Raw genomic sequence first — 21,641 nt, 5'->3', positions numbered from 1 at the left:
ATTTTTGTTTTTAAAATACAAAACTAAACATTAACCTTGTCAATTAGAAGCAACAGTAAAACAATATTATAAAATGTAAACCAGTTTCATCTGGATGTTAATAACTTCTGAGTGTGTGCACACACTTAAAATTTATGTAATCCAGTTAAATATATCATGCCTTCAATAACAAGAATTTAACTGAATGTGTATGGAGAAGGAACATTGAGTATCATTCCAAAGTTACTGTGCTTCTTCACGAAATGTGGCAAAATTACATGTAGTTGTGCTCAAGATACATTTGTGAACTGCTGACGTAAGTCTGACTCAGAATCTGATAAGCTGTAGTGCAAGGTGATGTCCATGTGAAGAATTAAAAACACTTTTGACCATCATACATTTTGCATATTGCATAACCTCTAGGACTTTTTAAATGTTAATCTACAGTTTTCAGTATTTGTGTATAATGTATCTGGTATTTACTCTCCTCCACCATAAGCTTTTGCTGAATCAGCAATGTAAGGTAAAATGAATAGTTGATAACTCTTGACAAAGTTTGTAATTCCATTTGGAATGACAATCTGTAAAATGTCATGGCATGCACACTTTGACTCCCACCTGTGCATGCAGGGTTAACTGTTAAACTAAGGCTGTTTCACCATTAACTCTTTCTGAATTCAATCTTTTTTGTATTTGTTGTTGAGTACACTACTCTTTCAATATAAAATTTTTTTCTTTGTCAAAGTTTTTGGCAGGTTTGATCAAGCAACCCAACCAAAACCATTTTCAAGGTAACATCTTTCTACAATCTGATAATCCATGGTTAGTATAAACCAGTAAACCTAGTTTCTTCGAAGTGCAACCTATGAAACCTTTTCTCTTTCCTGACAACAAGACGTTGTAGCTATGTTTGTATCATAATAAAAGCATTTTGTTACTGATTACTTCACTTTAAATATTGTAACACATGCTAGGTTTGCAATGTACATTAAAAATTGAAATTTATTTCTTATTACTGAAGCACAAAATTATAAACAATATATAAATTTACACTATAAAAATATCATATTGATGACACTTGCAAATAGAAGCCAAAAATGTCTAGATTGTATTTAGTTTCATTAATTTAGTTATGTTATCTGAAATGAGGTGACACTTTCTTGATAAAGATTCACTTGTCCAAATTTCCAAGTCTTAACACTGTTTCAAGTGAAATTGTAAACATCCAAGTAATTTGCTGATCTTAAAATTGTGTTTAAAATACTTATGATATTTGGAATATATATATAAAAATAACTGAGGATACAGTGAAAGTCAAACAGTGAGAAAATAAAACAAAATAAATTTTACTTCAATCTAACAATGTTTCCAGTTAAACCACGCAGCATTTAAGGCTGGATGTTCTAAATATCAAGTTAGATTCACATTTGCCATGTCCTGAGTGCAGTGTTTAACTGAGGCAGACAGCCATTTTATATTTTACTTTATTAATAAGATAACAATAACAACAAAATCAGTATGTCACATTTTTTTTTATTTGACAGGTTTTAAAGGAATATACAACACAATACAATTGCTGAACATGATCAATGACTGACACTGTGAAAATGACAGAGCTATAAATGATGCAGATGACTATGTAAAAGCAAGAAAATGAATCATGAAATTCTACTCTTATTTACAACTGTCAATGGAAAGAAATTAGTGTTAAATGGCAGCATTGTACATACAGGCACACTTATTGCTGCTGAAGAATGACAAAACAAAATTGATACAAACAGAAAACACTGGTTGTGCCTTTATTTCCCACCACACAGTGTCAAAGAAATGTCTGACACATTTGTCTATAAACTATAGCAAAGAGGACTGATACATTCTCATTTCACATGATAGATTAAAAGGAAAAAAAAAACTGTGTAAAAACCTGTTACAGCAGGCTGACAGATTATACAAATGTTAGGCAACTTCCAGTACTACACAATATAATAATATGAAACTTTGCCACAGAATCAATACAGTTTACTTTTATCTTTCAAAAAATATCAAATATTCTGAAACAGCCTTAGAGTGCAACTGTGTGCTAAGGTCAGCCAGCAAAAATTTTCTGGGAAAAAAATCTTTCAGAATCTTTACACTGGAATGTTAAAAAAAGTAGAAAAAAAGTATTTACAAAACTAAGAGTTCACCATGAAGTTTCTATCTTATTAAGACACTGAGGTTTATTCTAAAACACACGACCAAGAACTGGGTCTGTAGAAACAAAATATTTACTTAAGATTCCAGTTTATGCAAGTATAAAATTTCATGACTATGATTTTTTTAAAGTTTAAATGTTCCTGGAATACATACATGTTTTAATTTTTCCTTATCTGTTACCAAACATTCTTATTTCCTATCTACAGATTAAATCAAAGTGTCTCCAACAATAGACTTAGCTACAATAACAAATGAATTCATGCTGATACTCGATATCTTGAAACATATAGTAAGAACTGTTTTTCTAATGGATTTTTCAGAAGCTGTGTATTATGTGTATATTGCAACCACAGTTCACATTCTTACATTTCTTTTTTAGATATTCACCTCACAAACTGTGACTAGATAAAAGGTTTTAAGCTTTATTCATAAACATTTTTGTCCTGTATATTGCTTTTACACTACAAAATGTATTATGGGTGCCATAGATATACCTCCTTCTCCCCCCAACTTTTTTATAGAGTTTGTAAGAAAAAGATAAGGCCAAGACAAAAATAATATATATTTAGAGCATATATAATGGTAAGGTTGTAACAGCTAGCAAGTAAAAGACTGCAGTCTGAATCTTTCATAAAATAGATAACTTTTTCAATTTAAAAACAAAATATACGAGTGTTGAAAAAAAACACCTACTAAAATTCAACACACTGATTTAAACATTTTGTGAACTATAACATGATACAATAATGTTTTTGGCTTGTTTACAATTACAAGCATTACCTGTATTTAATCTTTATGGACATTACTCAAATGTGATTTTATGACAGAGAGCATGACTGTGTTAAGACACACTAATCACATATATGCTCAATCACAAAACACTACTATAAAGAAAAAAAAAACGTTTTTCACACAATAAAGCTTGTATGGAAGAGGGTTAAAATTCCAACATCAACACATCAGACACAACCCTGTCTTTTAAAATATGTCACCAATTGCCAACTTAATATCGTAATGCTTGGACATTTATCAAAAACTACAATACTAGCAACATAAGACAACCTAGAATATACAGCAACAGCAAGAGTTTTGCGGGCCCTCTGTGGTATATCTGGTAGGAGCTTTAAGAACTGCAGAAAATGTTCCTCTATGCTAATATTTAATCCCTATCAGGATATATATTTGTATCACAACAATACTGCTATAACATCTTGAGCTAATCACATTCCTGAATAACTTTAATTCATTACATAAGCTACAGTACAAACTATGACTATACTAAATTATCCTTTATATCAACAACAGTGAGATACAGAAATTTAATCCATTTGTTAAAACATAAAAGAACCCTAATGTCCCTAATGTTATTATCAGAGATATTTTTAAGTTAATGCATATAATGACATATGAAAGAATCATTTCCTTGTATATACTGTCCTAGCTAATTTACAAACACAGCTATCAAGTTTGTATTCCTTGGCTATCAACACTGTAAAAAAGGAGCTATCTAGTTTACTCAATAAGACCCTATGGTTCATGTAACTAAATGTAACAGCCTTCTATTGTAGCAAGTCAACAGAAACTTTAGCATAAGAATGTAAGAAGTCACTCCATTCATAACAAAAAGCAAAAACTGTAGCAGAAAAAAAGCTAATAATAAAAAAAACACTTATGTCAGTTATTTATAAGTATCTTTCAGACAGGAGCAATGCATTAATTATATTTTATTTGGAACACTTACACTATGGTTCATTTGTTCATACAATATTAATTTAAATGTACAGATAACAGACCACTAAGAAACCATCAACTACATTAAAAAAATTCAAATACAAATGAAGCTGAAACATACATGACCAAAATATTCTGTGATTTAAAAAAAAAAGAGGAAAGGTCAAGAAATGTTTCAAGTTATACACAAGCAATATCTCTAAGACTTCATACCATACACTCTCTTTTAACTTCCATGTGATTCTCATGACAATTTGTACCTAAACATTTGCTTCATGATTATATTGACTCCCAAATATTAGATAGGACAAACCTAATTCCTAATATACAAAAATAATCTTTATCCTATAGAATGATGTTTCATCAAAGTAATGTCACATTAGCTTAAAGAATTGTGCCTATCACAGAAGCAAAAGTGTTTGACTGCAGACAAGGCAACAAACAAGGTCACCACCATCACAGGATAAAACTGTGATATATACTTGATCGTTTGATAAATTTTCAACTACATGTAAATGAAGTACTTTGTCAAAGTACTTCATTAACCTGGATAAACTCTCTACAATACAATGTATTTGTACAAATTAAAACTTTCACCTAATCTCTATTTTCATTATATATTTTTTTCTGAATGAACAAAAATTGTATTTTCTTTAATGTCTTTAATTATAATAAAACTAAAAAAAATCAAAGAGCATTTTCAAATATTAAAATGACTGACCTCAGAACACTGCACTCTTTGGCTTTGACATGAATCATTTTTCCCAACATCACAGCCAAGGAAAGATCATGGCTCAAAAATAGTGTGTTATTTACAAAAACGTGATGGATAAATGGGTTTCTTTTCACACTGACAAAATGAGTATATGGAATAACTTACTGAAATGTTTTGTATTCCTAACTTTACACATGATGGTGCTGGTGATGAATTTATAATATTTGTTTATAAATGTAAAAAAAAGCACCATCTTAACAAAAAACACGGAATTAAACAGTGGGATATTTTCTATGGGGGGGACATGATGATTTAAATGCCTTTGAATGAAGAAAGATTTGCAGTCCAAAAAACAGTTGATTTTGTCCAAGAAACAGTGTGACAGCAATGCCCAGATAGTGTAAATCATTATTTTACACACTTTTATAGTTTTTTTAACACAGGTTGAAGACAATTATACTGCCATTTTGTGTGTGAAAATTCCTTCTACAAAAACTAAAAGCTGGTGAAAAAGCCACTGTTAATATTTACGTGGGCCTGAATGTCGCAGGTAGATTTGTTTTCACACTTTTCCAATAGCTGTGTGGAAAAAAAAGTAGCATTTGAGTAGTTCTTGATGTTGTTCCTATCTTGTTCCACCTCACCCCCATTACTCCAAGACTCCAGAAAATGGGGCCAGATCAAGCACATATTGTTGGCAGGGAGGAGGCTGACTGTGTGTATGATTTGCAGCTGCTAGATATAAAATGGTCTAACCTGACTCTGAGTCACTGCTATCTGATGAACTACTGGTGCTGCTACTGCTGCTGCTATCACTGTCACTTGAACTACTGCTGCTAGCACTTAGTCTGCTTGGACCACCAACATCACCATGCGAGTTTTCAGTTTCTGTGAGAAAGGTGTGATAATTAAAAATAGCTAGATGGTTCAGTTTATGAAATCTATGTATAAATGTGCATAAAAAATCCAAAGTTATCAGTAAGCTGATTAACACATTTCAAGAGCAGTTTCTGTAAACAACTGTCAAAAAAGTCTGAATTCAAGAAAGAAAGAAAAAGAAACAACCAGTAATATAACCACAAAAACCTTTCATTAATTTTGGAATCAAGAATAAAATTAAAATTCAAACTTTTTAAAATTTGGGAATTTTAAATTTATGTACTTAGTTTTCTTATATTAAATTCAACTCTTAAAGCAGGGAAATCTCCAATGTTTTTAATAATATTAAGACTGAAAATAATGGACAAAACTTTTTTTTTTATAAAAACATAAAATAAAAGAAGTACTTTAAGTTTCTCCCAGGTTCTACTACTAATAATTTCCTAGTCAAAAAGTCATACGCTGAAAATGATCAACTTTATTCTAGTTCCAGTGACTAATAAGTTCCATGTGGATTGTGCTTTAATACCATTTTTAATTTACAATCTTGAAACCTAATGCTCATTTTAAGAGTAATAGTAAAATAATTTTACTGTTAGCATGCAAAATTTTTATCTCATAGCTAAACATTACAACTATCAAGAAAATACTACACAAAAACATTCCACCATGAACTGAACTTCAAACCTAGGTTTTATACACATTGAAAAAAAAACGTATATTCCCACAGATAATTTCTTTCAGATCAGCATAAAAAAACACATATTTCTAGTAATTTGTGAGCATGAATGAAAGTGCCCTGATAATTGTTCTTTTAGTACAATTAAAAAATGTTTTATAATCAGAAATTATAGAGATGGTTTAGAATTTTAATAAAAAATATTGCAAAATATTTGGACTTTCTTTTACTATACTTTCCAAATTTTGTTTTTCCAGGTAACTAGAAACTAACTAGCTGACTATATATATTTATATATTTATTTATTTCAGTCCTAAAGTACAACAAATTAAATTTCTGAATTTGATCTATTCATTCTTTTTCTGTTGTTAAGAAAATCCCCTTGTTGTTCAGTTATTACGGAAAGTTAAAACATAAAAAGAGCTAGAGATTAATTTTGGTAAAAAAAAGTTTGTATATTCTACTGAAATAATAGGTGTTTTCTTTCTAAATTGTGATAGTGGAAGGTAAATAATTTGTCTAAGTTTCACACACTTTCTCACCCTTATATAGTTACGGTCAAAATTAGTGTGTATTCTATTGCTTCGGCCCCTTACCTTTCTTGGCTGGCTTTTTAGAAGGACATAGTTGGCCACTGACATCCTGCAGCCTTTTTTCTAGTTCTTGCTTCTTTTCCCTAACTTGCTCTTCTTTAGACTTGCCTGCTGATTTGTTCTTGGTGGCTATACACACAGACAGGCAATGGTGACTCATTAGCACCAGTAACAGAAACTGTCTCAATTTTCTTCTGTTCTTTGCCTCTTTTATTTTCAATAAATTTTAAGCCAAACAGTATAAGCAAGAATTGAGAGACAGCACTCTTTTCTCCCCAACCCCCAAAAAGATAAAAACAAACAAACAAACAAAAAAAACAGTATAACTTATAATATCCACTTTTCTTTATGCAAACAAAATAAAAATATCTTACATAAATTAAACAAAAATCATGCAAGCCAACTAAATCAAATTAATAATGGCTTCAAAATTAAACAATATTTTAAGAAATTTAATAATTGCTATAAATTTAATGACAAGTATTTAACTTCTGATGGGGAAAAAAAGTAAATATAATATGGATATTATGAGGAACACATACATAAAAGATGAAAACAGAAGAGGTTAAAAAAAGTGATTAAATGGGAGGAAAGTGTGCTGAAAGATGGAAGAAACTTGAAAAAGACCAGCCAAGAAAACCTTGTACAAGGGCAAAGAATAAACCTGCATGTAAAGTATGATGAATGATACTGCTTTAAATAGCAGTTGGTGTACGTGTACGGAATAGTTATGTGGAAATATGCAATCTTAGGAAATACAGTGCTATGTTTATGTGCTGTATTAAAAGATCATATGCAATACAAAGAGCTAATCTAGCATAAAAGCAAACAAAAAAGCCATCTAAAGTCAATACATTCTCACAAAAAAAAACTACGTATTTCCTATTTTCTTTGAACCACTGTTGAATCCATCATTTTTCATAATTATAATTAAGCTTAAATTAAGCATTTCAAACAAAAAGCATACATAATGTACTCACAGTAAGGTTTTCTAGGTTTCTTCCTCAAGCATGAGGCAACATAAGCTTCTAATTCCCGCAAGGTGGAAGGCTTGAGAGTTTCAAAGTCAATTTCTATTTCATCTGGATTGGAATCTCTAAGTGAGGGTTCTCTAGACTGAATGATGTGGACAACCCTACCCAACTTATCTCCTATTAGAAAATATACAAACACATTTATACTACAATGTTTTATTAACCCCACCATTCATCAGAAATTTGTTGAAACCAAGACAATTTCAAGAATGATTAAAAACCCACATTTAAAATAACACCTTACTTTTTCAATAAATATTTATAACCTAAGAATGCACTTCCAGCTGCATCAAGTAAACATGTAATAAACAAGCTTACTTCAGATATTTCCAACAAATAACTAATATTAACTTTGAGGCTTACAACACAGGTTGGTCAATTTGACCACCTTTGTAACCACCAAAAAAAAAAAAAAAATCTAAGTTACCCTTTTTTCTCTCTAGAGTGATTTCAAATTGTTACATAAAACTACATTTGTTTATCCTAAGTAACTTTAAACTCATAACAATATACATCTGTTTATACTTATATTTTACTGTTTTATTGCCCTTTGAATGGTGCCTAACAACTATTCATGTCATTATATGTTGCAAATCACTTGGCAAATGTGCAGCTCATGTTACACTGTTGAATTACATTATGCACAAGCTACTTGCAAGTGTACCCTGTGAAAAATTATTATTACTATTTATTTTATCTAATCTAACCTTAACTTAAAAACTTTCCTATTTTTACATTAATTACTTTTATAATAATAAATAAAGAATACATGTGAAAAACAAAAAATAAAGTATTTATCTGGATCTTCTTTTTTTTTTGTTGTTGTTGTTGACTGTCAATGACACTTAATGCAACTATTTTTTTTTCTTATACTAATGGTACTACTGTACTAAATATTTTTTATTTAACTAAATAATGTTCCAAAGAACACGGAATAATAACATGCAAAAAAGTAGAATATTTCCCACAATTATCACAATTTTTCTGGCTTTTTAACTGTGTGACAAAAGCCTTAGAAATCCAGCCATGCTTGTCTATGTGTTTCCCATGGGAATAAAGGTTGAACTGGAAGTAAGACTGACAATTCTCTGAACAGAAAACAATGTAATATAATACATTATTTGATAGTAGAGTAAAACCTTGGTTTTCTGTTGGTTATAAAAAAATATGGTATTGAACATCACAGAGAACTATTGACAATTTCTGAAAGGAAGGATGTGATAGGTTGGCACCGAAAGAGGGGTATGATTTTCTATTTGAAGACTCTGTAACTAAATAAGGTTGAAGACTAAAATTATGCTTTGCCTGAGCAATGACAACATTACAATGAGTAATTTACATTAAATTCCATACAACTTGAAGGGGCTGTAAATAAATTAGAAAAGAGGGAATGCCTAGAGAGAAAAGGTCATAATTCTCATAGTAAGGGAATTCGGGATTTTTGTTTTAATATTGCCTTACAAACTGTAAGAGCTTAATACTTAATATACTATTAAAATATCGATTATAAGCTACATTTTTATGCTATATTTATTTGCATACCATGATAAGAAAGTAGTTTAATTATATTTTGAATGTAACTCACTAAAACCTCGTGACATGAGCATAAAAGGATGCTCATGTCATAAGGTTTAAGTAAATAAAAATTATTTAGTGTACTAGTACCATCAGTATAAAAAAAGCTGGGTTAAATTTCATCAGCACACAACAGCAAAAAAACAAGAGGACAAAGGTAAATACTATATTTCTTGTTTTTCATGTGTATTCTTTGTTTATTGTTATAAAAGTAACTAAAATATAAAAATTAGAAACTTAATATTAGGTTAGATTAGGTAAGATAATGAAAAACTAATAATAAAAATTCTTTACAAGTACGCTCATGAGCAGCTGGTGTGTTACATCATTCAATAAGATATCATGAGCTACACATTTAGAGTAATTTACGTGTGGCAGGATTATTAGTTATACATAGTTCAAAGGGCAATAAAAACAATAAATTAAATATAAACAGATGTAGACTGTTACAAGCTTTAAGCTACTTGGGAGAAACAAATGTGATTCTTGTTATAATCTGCAGTCATTCTAAGAAGAAAAAAAAAAAGAGTGATTTAGATTTCGTACTTTTTTGTGATGGATAAAAGGTCGATCAAATCAACCTAGTCCGTATAGAATTAGGTATATAAAATTTTATTGAAAAAAGTTTGATATTTATTTAGGTTTCAGAGGTTACACAAATGAAATTTGAAAATTTTCAAATAAAGAAAACTATTTTTAATCTCAACATGAAAGTCACTTTTCACTCAGAGTAGTCAACACTCTTGCAAAACAATTAATTAAAAAATCTTATTTGTTTCTGTACAAAAGACTTTCAATGTTTACTAAAAGCTTGCCAAATCTCGTGAAAATATATGTACTATATTAAGAGTTATAGTATGGAAACCATGGTGGTTACTTTGTGGTTACAAAGTCAGTCAAATTGATCGAGCCTGGTTATGACAGGCATTTGATTAGTGTTACATATCCAGCCTATTAAGTCATTTTGCCAGATGTTTAGTTGTGCTGAAAATTTGTACCAATTCAGCAGATGAATAGTACAAACTTTCATGTTACATGCTAGGAACTGTATTATCTATAAGTTACTAAAATTACTAGAAAGTTGTAAATAACAAATTAATACAAAGAATATCTATTAATTAATAACAATATATGTATAATAGTAATAGCACTAATAACAGTTATAAAACAAATTCAGTTACCCGTAATATATTTAGTGGTTTTCTACTTAAATCTGCTTAATTTTGATGTTTTCCAAAGCATATAATCCCATTTTATATCAAACAAAGCTTTTCACATCAAGCGAATTAAAATAATTTTAGCATTGTTAATTAAGTAGTAGTATTCTAAGTAGATATCTTAACCATTAGAAAAACAAAAACAGTAATAACACTTCAGCATAATAATGCAGAAATATATAAAAAATATATTTTCATCAGGTAAAGCTTGTCATTCTCAAGGGATAGGGTAAAATTGTTCTTAGGATCTTGTATGTCAAGGTTCAAGAATAGTTCAGAAGGGTCAGCTTTGACTTAAACAATACTGGAATGCAAAACCTTATTCGATAAAAATAGTATTGAGCATTCTTTCTTTATTTTTAAATATTTTTGTGCTGAGGGATGGAAGAATTTTGGTTCAGCAATAATTTGTTTACTAACTGACATTTTGTGGCTGAGTGTGTGAAAACACAATGTTAAGCAAGCAGGCTTTTAAGTATTCTTAGTGTATATAACTTTTAAGACTATTCTCACAAACATAGAATGGCATGCAACATATTACAAATACATCCACTGAAGAAGTTTAACCAGCTATGCTTGTCCCTTGAAAATATACTTCAAGATCTAATTTGAAAATTAAAATTCTAATCCAAGTCATCCATGAAAAAATAAAATCTATAGCTATAACTGAAATAGAACTGTTTAAACTACATTTAGAACTGAGATCTTTAATGGCCAGGAACTACCTGTTTACCACCCTATTCCTACCTGATCCTGTTATTAATATATCTGATCACAACCACTAACCAGAAGAGTAACCTAGTGTACTACTAAACTTGTGGTTAAATTTTTCAACCTTCAGGGTTCTAGTTAGCCTGACCTCCAGGATCCTGTACAAATGAGAATTTGTTGAGGACGCATAATAAACACCATACAGTTTGCACACAGCTGTCCACAATCAACTTCTAACAGGTTTCATCAATGACAATAAATTACATGAAAATAAAGCCTCATGAAAGAAGCATATGATTAACCCTTTCACCTCAGATAGGTCAAAGTGCACATCACAACCTTTCACAGAACTACTTTCAAAATTCAATTAAACTACTGTATTATTAATGTATATGAATAAACTCAGTAGCAGAACATTGATAATAAATCAAAGTTTTGTATTATTTAAGTTTTAAGCTCTTAATTTTATAACGAAATACTTTCAAAAAATTTTTAATTTCCACTAATATGAGAACTCTGATGTTTGTTTCCTATGTCTTCCTTCTTCTCTAATTTTTTTACCACCCCCCTGAGAAGTACAACATTTAACATAAATTACTCATTATAATGATTTCATCATTCAGGCAAAGCATAATTTATATAGCCTTCAATCTTATTTAGTTACAGAGCAATAAATTAGAAAATCAGACCTCTCTTGCCATGTCGATCTGTCACATACTCTCTTTCAGAACTTGCCAATAATTTTCTATGACATTTAAAAATACATTATTTATAACCAATAGAAAGACAAAGTTTTTCTCTATCAAATGATGTATTATATTACATTGTTGTTTGTACATAGAATTGTCTATTTTCCTTCCAGTTCAAATTTTATTCCCACGAGAAACACATCGACAAGCTTAGCTGAATTTTTAATGGCTTTTCTCACACTGTTAGAAAGCCAGAAAAATAGTAATAGTTAGAAAACAGTTTATTTTTTGTATGCTATTATTCTATGTTCTTTTGTGCATTATTTTATTGAATGGAATTATTTAGTAGTAGTACAATTAGTATAAAAAAGTTGGGTTAAATATCATCAACAGTCAAGAGTATAAAAAAAAAACAGATTAGCACTTTGTTTCTTGTTTTTCATATGTATTTATTATTATAAAAGTAACTAAAATGTAAAAACTGAAAACTTTTTAGGTTAGCTAGAGTAAAATAAATAATAACAATAATAATAATAATAATTTTTGAGATATGCTCGCAAGTAGTCTGTGCAATATGTAATTTGATACCATAATGCGAGCTACAAGTTCGTAATGTAATTTGCAACTTATATGGCACAAATAATACTTAATAATTAGACACAGTTCAATGGGCAATAACATAATAAAATTTAAGTATAAATAAATGTATACTATTACAAGCTTTAAGCTACTTAGGATAAGCAATCATGGTTTTCTGTTACAATTTACAGTCATTCCAGAAAGAAAATAGTGGAGATTTATAATTATTTCTTAATTCTTTATGGTGGTTATGAGGTCAGTCAAATCAACTGACCTCATACAGAGTTAGGGTACAGAAAATAACAGATAAAATATAGCTATTCTGAAAAAAAAAACATTTGTTTTTTATTTAGAAGGTTATGATATTTGAAAAGTTACAGATGAAGAAAAGTATTTTTAATCTTATCGTGAAAATTACTTTGCACTCATAAAGGGAAACAACATGCAATGCAGTTTTTCATTGAACATTAACTTGCTCTTTTCCACTGGCAGAAGGTAGTGTGCATTGTAAATAAACTTTTTCATTGAAACTGAGGTGCCTTTTCCTTTTTTCTCTTCTTTTTTTTTGAGTTTATTAAATTCTACCTATGGGACCCTTAGAAAAAAAAGTTGAGAGTCTGGGATCCTTCACTGTGGGAACTTAATGAGAACCCTGTCCTCACGAGGTAACCTCAATAATGAAGAAATCATTATTAAAATAGAAAAGGGGACATGTGATTTAAATACAATTAACCAAACAGTAATTAGCCTCAAGGTTTACAACATCTTAAAAACTAAGCTGACTCCCAACCATAAGCTAACTAAATTAAAAACCAGTGCTCCAAAGGACTCACAGAACATATAAAGCTTATTGTAACTATAGCTGACAAAGGTGGAAAAATGATGTAATGTTGGGCAATTTAACCAATTAACTCTATCTCAATGGGTCTTCTTATAGTCAGAGTTCAAAGGGCATGTCATCACATTTGTAGACTTGCATTCAAAATTTTACTGAGCTTCTATTTTATGAATGTATACCAATAAATTGGGTATCAAAGTGGAGATTATAATTCAAATTTTAGTACTATACATTAGTTAATTTATTAATTTAAAAGTAAATATTTTAAAAAATCCTTAAATACCAATTTTTGTGTGCCACATGGTATGTTGAATACAGCTTTGGTTCAAATTAGATGTTTATGATGTCCAAATACAAAGTCTGTAGTTTTTTCAAATTAGAAACTCAAATTACTGATATTGACAAGCCAGAATACAAAATAAACCTCCTATATTTTCAATTTTCCGAGATGTTATTATACTTAGTGAATCAACCAAGGTAGCCTTGCCCACCTCTTCCATTTTTGGAAATACTTACTTACATACACTTACTTCACTATATGACATGTGTAAAACCAATCAAAGCTCAGAATGTCTCCCACATAGTTTTCTCAGCCTCTGCAAAGTGTTTACACAGAAAAACCTAAATTTTCATGGTAGAATCGAAGCATAAAGGTAGGAGATAATGGAGCTCGAAATATCATATTTTTTTAGACCCAAATACAGCTTAGTTACTAAGCTTGATAAATTACAGTGGAATTCTGTGGTATTGATACAGTATTTTATGATTTTTGTTATTTTAAGATGCATATAAAAAAACCTAATAAATTTATATTGTTTTACATCCTCCACGTGCAAAATTTGATAAGGCTTAACAAGTTATGGCAATCAGTAAACAAGTACAACGTTCGTATGTAGACTAGATCATTGTTTTCTATACTTCTATATTTACTGTTCTATGTTTTAAGAAAAATAACTGAAATTTAAGAAATTATTTGTAAATAGCAATAATACATGTACATATGTAACATATAACCAAAATGTGACTGTATTTTACAAAATAATGGTCCTCTAGAACAAAGCCAAGACAGGTCAATCTATAAAAGCCAGTTTTATACTAATGGATACAGTAACAAATGCATGAGTGCAGCATCATTGTAACTTCTTTAGTGTTAGTTAGACACAGCTGAATGGTCAATAAAATAAATATATACAGATGTATAATGTTATGAGTTTTAAGTTATTTAGACTAAACAATTGCGGTTTCGTGTTATAATTTGTAGTCATTCCAGAAAGAAAAAAGTGTAATTTATATCTATTTTCTAATTTTTACTATAGTTACGAGGTCGGTCAAATTAACCAAACCCATACAGAGATACAACAATGAAAATAACAGACATAATAGTTTTTTCTTTTTTTTAAAAAAGAAATTTGATAATTATCCGGAGATTATAAAGATTTCACAAGTGAAATTTGACAATTTTATGATGCATAAAATTATTTTTGATTTTAAAATCAAAATTACTTTTTGAATGTTGACTTTCCAACATGTAATTTTTACTGATAATCTGCAAAATTTCATGAAGATACACATACTGTACTAAAAGTTATTGTATGAAAGCTATAACAAGCACAAAATGGTTACGAGGTCAGTCCCTGGGACTGAGCCCTTAGTGAGAGATTTAATATAATCCTTTGAAAGTTACAGATTAAATGTTAAACCAGGCAAAATATTAGAAAACCAAAAGGCCTAAAAATTAAAAATTATTTTGTGTCCAAATGGACAAATCAAGAGGAATATAAATAAAAAAGAAAACTGCTATTGGGATTGGTGGATTCCACCAATGTTGTAACCACAAAGCAACCATCAGTTTCCATACTATCACTTTTAAAATGTAGTTAGAAAATGTAAGTGTTACCTGGTAATTTGTTAATATCCAGACTCAGCTGCCTTTTTTCATCATAAGACATTGGTTTTGCATTGTCTTCATCTTCACTGTCAAATGCTGGTACACTTTTACTACTCTTCTTTGATGACTTGCTATTTGATCTCTGTCTCTTTGTCTGACCTGAAGACTTGTTTTGGTTTTGAGATTTAGTAGGTGTTGTATTAGTTTTATTTTTGGCTGATTTTTGAATTTTTGGTGGGTGTGTTTCCTTTGCAGATGGAGGTGGAACTGTATTGTTCACTGGTGGAATAGTAGATGGTTGTGTAACAGGCGGCTCTAGAGGAAGTGTTTCTACGTCAGGTTTTATTTCTTTTACAGGTTCTTCCTTTTCTTTTTTTCTCTTTTTTCTTTTTTTCTTGGCTTTTCTTCTACTCTCAGCTGCTAATAAACTCATCTGTTCAGTAATTGCCCGCAGCTAGAAAAACAAATTGAAATTTGAAACAAAATATATATAAATACTAATACTAAATATGAAAAATAAAGCAAGCTGATTAAATTTTTAAAAACGAACAAAAAAAGCCTGAAACTGATTAACTGTAAATATGCAAAGATGGTAATGAACTATTCTCACAAGACCAAGAGAATATACAGGAAAAAATTAAGTAATACCACAAGCTATGTCCTCACTAATTCTGTGTGTGAAGTCCAAAAAAGACAGAGGATGATACATTCCTCCAAACCAGTATGTTTCTCAGTAAAGTAACAATGGTAAAGTGCTAAAACATAAGTATAATTTTTTGAAATAATGTTACCAAATAATGCCAAAGTAATGAAATGCATCCTTAAAGTTACTACTTTTACTTACAAACTTTTATTTATCATCTTGATAAAAGAAAACAGTTTTTTATGGAAATGTAACTCAAGTAGTAATAACTTCCATTTAAAAAACCATCAGTCACTTACTATAATAGCATAAAATGATATTTTCAAATGTTACAAACAATAAAATTCATTCTATTTCTTGTAATGATGTTGAACATACATAAAGACATTGCAGAGAAGAAAAACATCTGTGATGGCTTTGAGCTCACATATACACACTTTAATATTTTTTTTTGAAAGGACAGGCTTTTCCATTCCAATATTTAATCCAAGACTGAGAGAAATTCAGTTAAAAATAATATAATGACACATTATGATCTGAGAATGGTGAAAAAATATATTATAATTTAACTATATTGAAATGATCTGCTCTTATGCTCTGGAAACCTAGATTTAGGGCACTCAGTTTTTAAGATCAAAAACTGCTGAATCAAGTAGAAACTTTCACTGGGTAAAAGAACAACAAAAACACAATTGATTCACTATTTCTATCAACTTTTCACTTCTAAATTTATTAATTTGTTGTAAAACACCATTGTATATTAGAAAACAACCTTCCATTTGTCTAAAACTTGTTTTACATTATTAGTCTGGAATCTTTTAAAACAGACCAAATACTTACGTAGTAAAAATTTTCTGTCTATCTTTAATATAACAACATTATGCAATTTTCTTGTCCGTATATATGATCAATGGGAAAAAAAAAGAACAAAATGATTTTCTATTACTGATTAAAAGGTTTTGTTTATATATATTCAATCAATGTTATCTTGTTTTTCATATTAACATACACCATTGTAATTTTCATTTAGTATATTTTTTGCTCACTAGAACAATTACTTCACTCAAATGGCCCGGCCAGCCTTAAGTATCCTTAAATAAATATTTGTTGCAGAAACATGTTTCTACCTTTCAAATGGAAACAATATATTAACATTTAGTATCATCAACAAAATCAAACACTACAAAAATACAGAGGAAAAAAAACAGACCACTATTTAGGTGCGTTATTTCTCAAAACTGTGTTCAACATTCCAGGATACTACTTCAAAACTTTGTATAAGTTTAAAAATGCCACATAGAATAATAGGGAAGTTGTTTACATGGTTTTAAAGATTAACTTCTCTTTTTACAAGTCTTTACCCTATTTTCAAACCTGAGATACTTTACTATTTGTCAAGACCCTCTCATGGGAGGTACTACACATGCAAGTTTAAGCAATAAAATCATAGCTCGATTAATAATATTGTTACTAAATGCTTTCTTTGTAATTTAATATAGTTAACTGACAGACCATAATAAAAAAACAACAAAGTATGCAGTTCTCTTACCTACACATTAAAAAAATTTTTACATGCTTTTTGAATTTTTGTTTTGTAAAAGTAACTAGCTCGTCATTAAAAAATGTTTTGTCATTTCTGTATTATTTTCAGACATAAAATTACTGAAGTGAATCAGAATTATATATTTAATTAAATTTCAATATGCAATATGAGTGACATTATATGACAAAAGGGTAAGAAATTTATGTTTGATAATGGAAAACAATTATATTGTAATGAACAAAAAATTTAAAGGAAAAGCCAAGAATTCAATCAGGGTGATACATCTTTTATAAAGTTAAATAAGGATCCCACTGATACTGTGTAAACTCCAAATAAAGACCATTTCTTTTCCCATATCATCAAAACTCACTTCTTGATGAAAGGTATGTGGATGACATTTTATGATTTGGATGCATGGGACAGTGGTTCTCTGGAATTTCCAATAACTAAGTACAGAACAACAATGTCTGGGTAAGAAGAGATAAGATTTCCTGCTATCAAACTCTGAGCATTGTCTGAAAGTTCTTTATAACTTTAAATCTATTCTACACATAGTGAGGTAAGTTTAACTTTGATTCTTCACATCCAGTTACTGGCAAGTAGAACTAGAGTATGAAAGCTTTCTTCTGATAATATCACAGACACAGCAGCAAGAATAAAACAGATGATACCAAGAGAACACAGAAACAATGGTTACAGAACTTGAGTTATTGAAAATCCAAACTAAAGTATTCACTTAAATACAATCCATAATTTTACCTTTTTATTTCCTACTTATAATAGTGCAAGTCAAAAAATCATGTGGGTGCTCAAAAAATAGTAAATTTCAGATTAACAGGAAAACTTGAAATAACACTTAAAAAACAACTTCAGTTTTCTGGTTGTGTTGAAATCACGTACAGATACTTAACTATATTCAATGGTGGGTGTACTAAGAAGAAGATGGCAAACAGACTACCATGCACCATATCTAGGGATGCAAGTCAGTGACTGATAGAATAATGAAACACAATATAAATGCTAAATAAGAAAAAATTACCAACATGCATTACACGATGTCAAGTGCCTATAACATTGTTCCCTCATTTTTTTTGGGCTTTTACTTTAAAAACAACACACAATTACATCTTATTTACATAACACAAAATAATTACAACATTTAGACACATAGGATAAAATAATGAAATTTTTCAATGAACTTTTTTCCAAGTTTTCTTTTAGTTTACTTTACAAGTTCTCTGTACCAATACTGGAACCTTCAATGTCAAAAAAAGTACAAAAGATGGAGAAAGATCACCGTTATTTGCTGTGGTATTCTCCTGTTAACTGATTCCTGCAGAGTGTGAGGTTGGTCAATTTTATAATTGAATTATCAGCAAGTTAAATTAAATGAATTATCACTAGGGTAAATTACAAAGTGATACATAATTTCTCTAAAACTGTCAGAGTTTGAGAAATAAAGAGGCTGTACACAAGAATATAAAAATACAACAAAAGAATCTTTATTTAAACTTACAAACAATCAAAATATTGTCCATATAGGACAGCATCTTTATAATAAAATCTCTCTTAATAACATATTAAAATGTTTACTATGAATTAATTAATTTACTAAACTTTGAAATTATCACTATTTAAAGAAAGAACTTTACTGACCAGATTGATGGTTTAAACTTGATAGAGTGTGAGAACTAAGATATAGTATTTTTATACCAAATTCTACAAGATATTCTCAAGACGTGTGCACTACCTATGTCACAGTTAGTCAATACCACTGAAACACTAGGGGTCATAACCTTGAGATATCACCTGACCTACCATTGGAGGACATTGCTGTCAACCTTCATACATAAGGTACATCTATACCTCTCACAAGCACATCAGATGTCCTCAACAAGAGAACAACAAAGAAAAAAGGTAGCTAAAGTGAAATCATCTTAAGAGTTTTCTGAATCAGGTGTTACACAAAACTACAGAGACTCAAAATAAACAACAGATTTTGAAAATGTCTACATTAAAATAACATGGTGGGAAACATACGGTAAGCTTGCAAAGAATATCTTTCATTCCACTTCTGTTTCAGGCTTGTCATCTAGCCAACGATTAAATTTAATTTTAAAACCAATTATGACTGCAATTGCAAAAACACCCTTTAACACTGAATACAATTTGGCAATGGTTACAAAAGAAAAATACTTTAACAATTCTAAGAACGTACGAGTGAAAGCAAAAAGAATATCTAATGATATACCAAACATAATGATCACAAATAGTTATATCAACAAAATCTTTATCATTTATATTACAGTTCGAGACATTATAATAGAGATACTTTAAAAAAATGAAATATGCCAAATCAAAGACATTAGTACAAGAACACAAATACAAAAGAAAACCTTTAAATATTTTTTATATGAGCTTGGTCATTTTGACCAACCTTGTAAACCATGAAACTACACATACTATAACTCTGATTTTACTAAGTGCATCTTCATGAAATTGGCAAGCTTTTTTAGTAAGCACTGTAAGTTTTTGTATACATAAAAAAAACAAAAGTTAATAATGTATTTTTACTTAAGATTTGTCTGTGAATTAACAAAGCCTTTACTGAGTCTGATGAGTGAAAGGTGATTTTTATGCTAAGAATAAAAATAGTTCTTTTCATCTTAGTTTCATATTTAATTAATCTCTAGAATCTCCTAAATGAATCTTTTTTTTTTCAGTAAGACTTTATACTCTTGTAATTTCTCTACCCTAACACTTAACTGTAGTTAATCATCAATGTACAGTGAAACAAAAGAATGAAAAATTTCAAATAAAATCAAAAAGTGCTTCTAGAATGACTGCAGATTGTAACAGACAATTACAACTATTTATGATAAATAGCCCTAAGCTCATAATAGTTTCACTTTTTTCATTTATTACTCTTTGAAGTATGTTTAACTAACATAACGCAATAAATTACACAGCAATGGCTTAGTGCAAGTTACGGTATACAAATTGTGTTAGACCACATGAAAGCAGCCTAAACACATTCCTGGAAGATAATTTTTTTAATTTAAGATTTCTTATATAACCTAAAAAGTTTCTAATTTTTGCATTACAATTACTTTTGTTACAAACTATTCAATAATAAATACGAGATATACATGAAAACCAAAAAATCTTAATTACTTTAACATTAAAGCCTTTTTCACTTGGGTATTGGTTTATTAAACCTATTTGATATCTCACTATGTTGGTTTTTCAAAAGATAATTCAATTAGATTTAAAATATGCAACTTAAAACACCAGGTTAAAACATCTAAAAACTACTATAATGTATCTGGCTGTCTAACTAACCTAAAAATAGGTTAAAAATTGCATTATAAATTAGAGCAAGGTCTTTAGTCCAAATACATCAAGCACTCACAGCAAAGTGTCAGCTTTTACCACTAAAACAACAAAAAAGATAAACATCTGATTTAGATTGTGTAGAATTTGCTCTTTCTTTTGGCTATAAACATGTCCAGTAGTAATGTTAAAGAAAGAGAATCATAAATATATCTTAAGAGACAATGGATATGGAAGGAGCATATCAATACGAGTTGAGCAAATAGTGATACCCCAGTAAATAAAAAAAGAGGATGAAATCTTATACTCTGGCTTGTCAATATCTATAGCAAGTGTTTCTAATTGTTGCATGACTTGGCATCCTTGTAAGGGATGAAAGAAATCTACAACTTGGAAGTTACAATATCACTGAATCATGTGAACCTAAGAAGTGCAAACTGCAAACTTTAAATATTTTCTTGTGAAATTAAGAAATTAAAATTTACTTAATATATAAAATTTTGATGCCAAGTTTATTGACATACACTGTTAATGATGCTGTTTAATTAAATTTTAAATATAACTCTGTACAAAGGTTGTGACATACACACTTTGACCAACTAACTCATAGGCATAGGATTAATAAACATGTACGAGTTATCATTATCAGAAAATTTAAAAAAGCACTATAGAAGCAAATATGATGAATTAGTTACATTACTACAGACCACATGTAATATAATATTACAATAGAATCAATATTTCTTGAATCCTTAAATAGTTATACATAATGAAAGTAATATCTTATATATATATATATATATATATATATATTATTTA

At 29.4% G+C, this 21,641-nt stretch overlaps 1 protein-coding gene across 10 annotated transcripts in view; it reads right to left on the bottom strand.

Moving 5' to 3' along the window:
* Positions 1–21,641, bottom strand: part of LOC106459403 (bromodomain-containing protein 3-like) — a 122,199-nt gene that overhangs the window by 34,337 nt on the left and 66,221 nt on the right. For all 10 annotated transcript variants that reach the window (XM_013919020.2, XM_022385883.1, XM_022385884.1 and 7 more), the window contains 4 exons: positions 15,313–15,757; positions 7,753–7,923; positions 6,776–6,901; positions 5,378–5,509 (listed from right to left, as the gene is read on the bottom strand). In XM_013919020.2, coding sequence (XP_013774474.2) covers positions 5,378–5,509; positions 6,776–6,901; positions 7,753–7,923; positions 15,313–15,757 — 874 coding nt within the window. The remainder of the gene's footprint in view (positions 1–5,377; positions 5,510–6,775; positions 6,902–7,752; positions 7,924–15,312; positions 15,758–21,641) is intronic.

Source organism: Limulus polyphemus, unplaced genomic scaffold, assembly GCF_000517525.1.
Source record: "Limulus polyphemus unplaced genomic scaffold, Limulus_polyphemus-2.1.2 Scaffold601, whole genome shotgun sequence".
In the NCBI taxonomy this organism is placed as follows: domain Eukaryota; kingdom Metazoa; phylum Arthropoda; class Merostomata; order Xiphosura; family Limulidae; genus Limulus; species Limulus polyphemus.
This window is presented reverse-complemented; position numbering and strand designations above follow the sequence as displayed.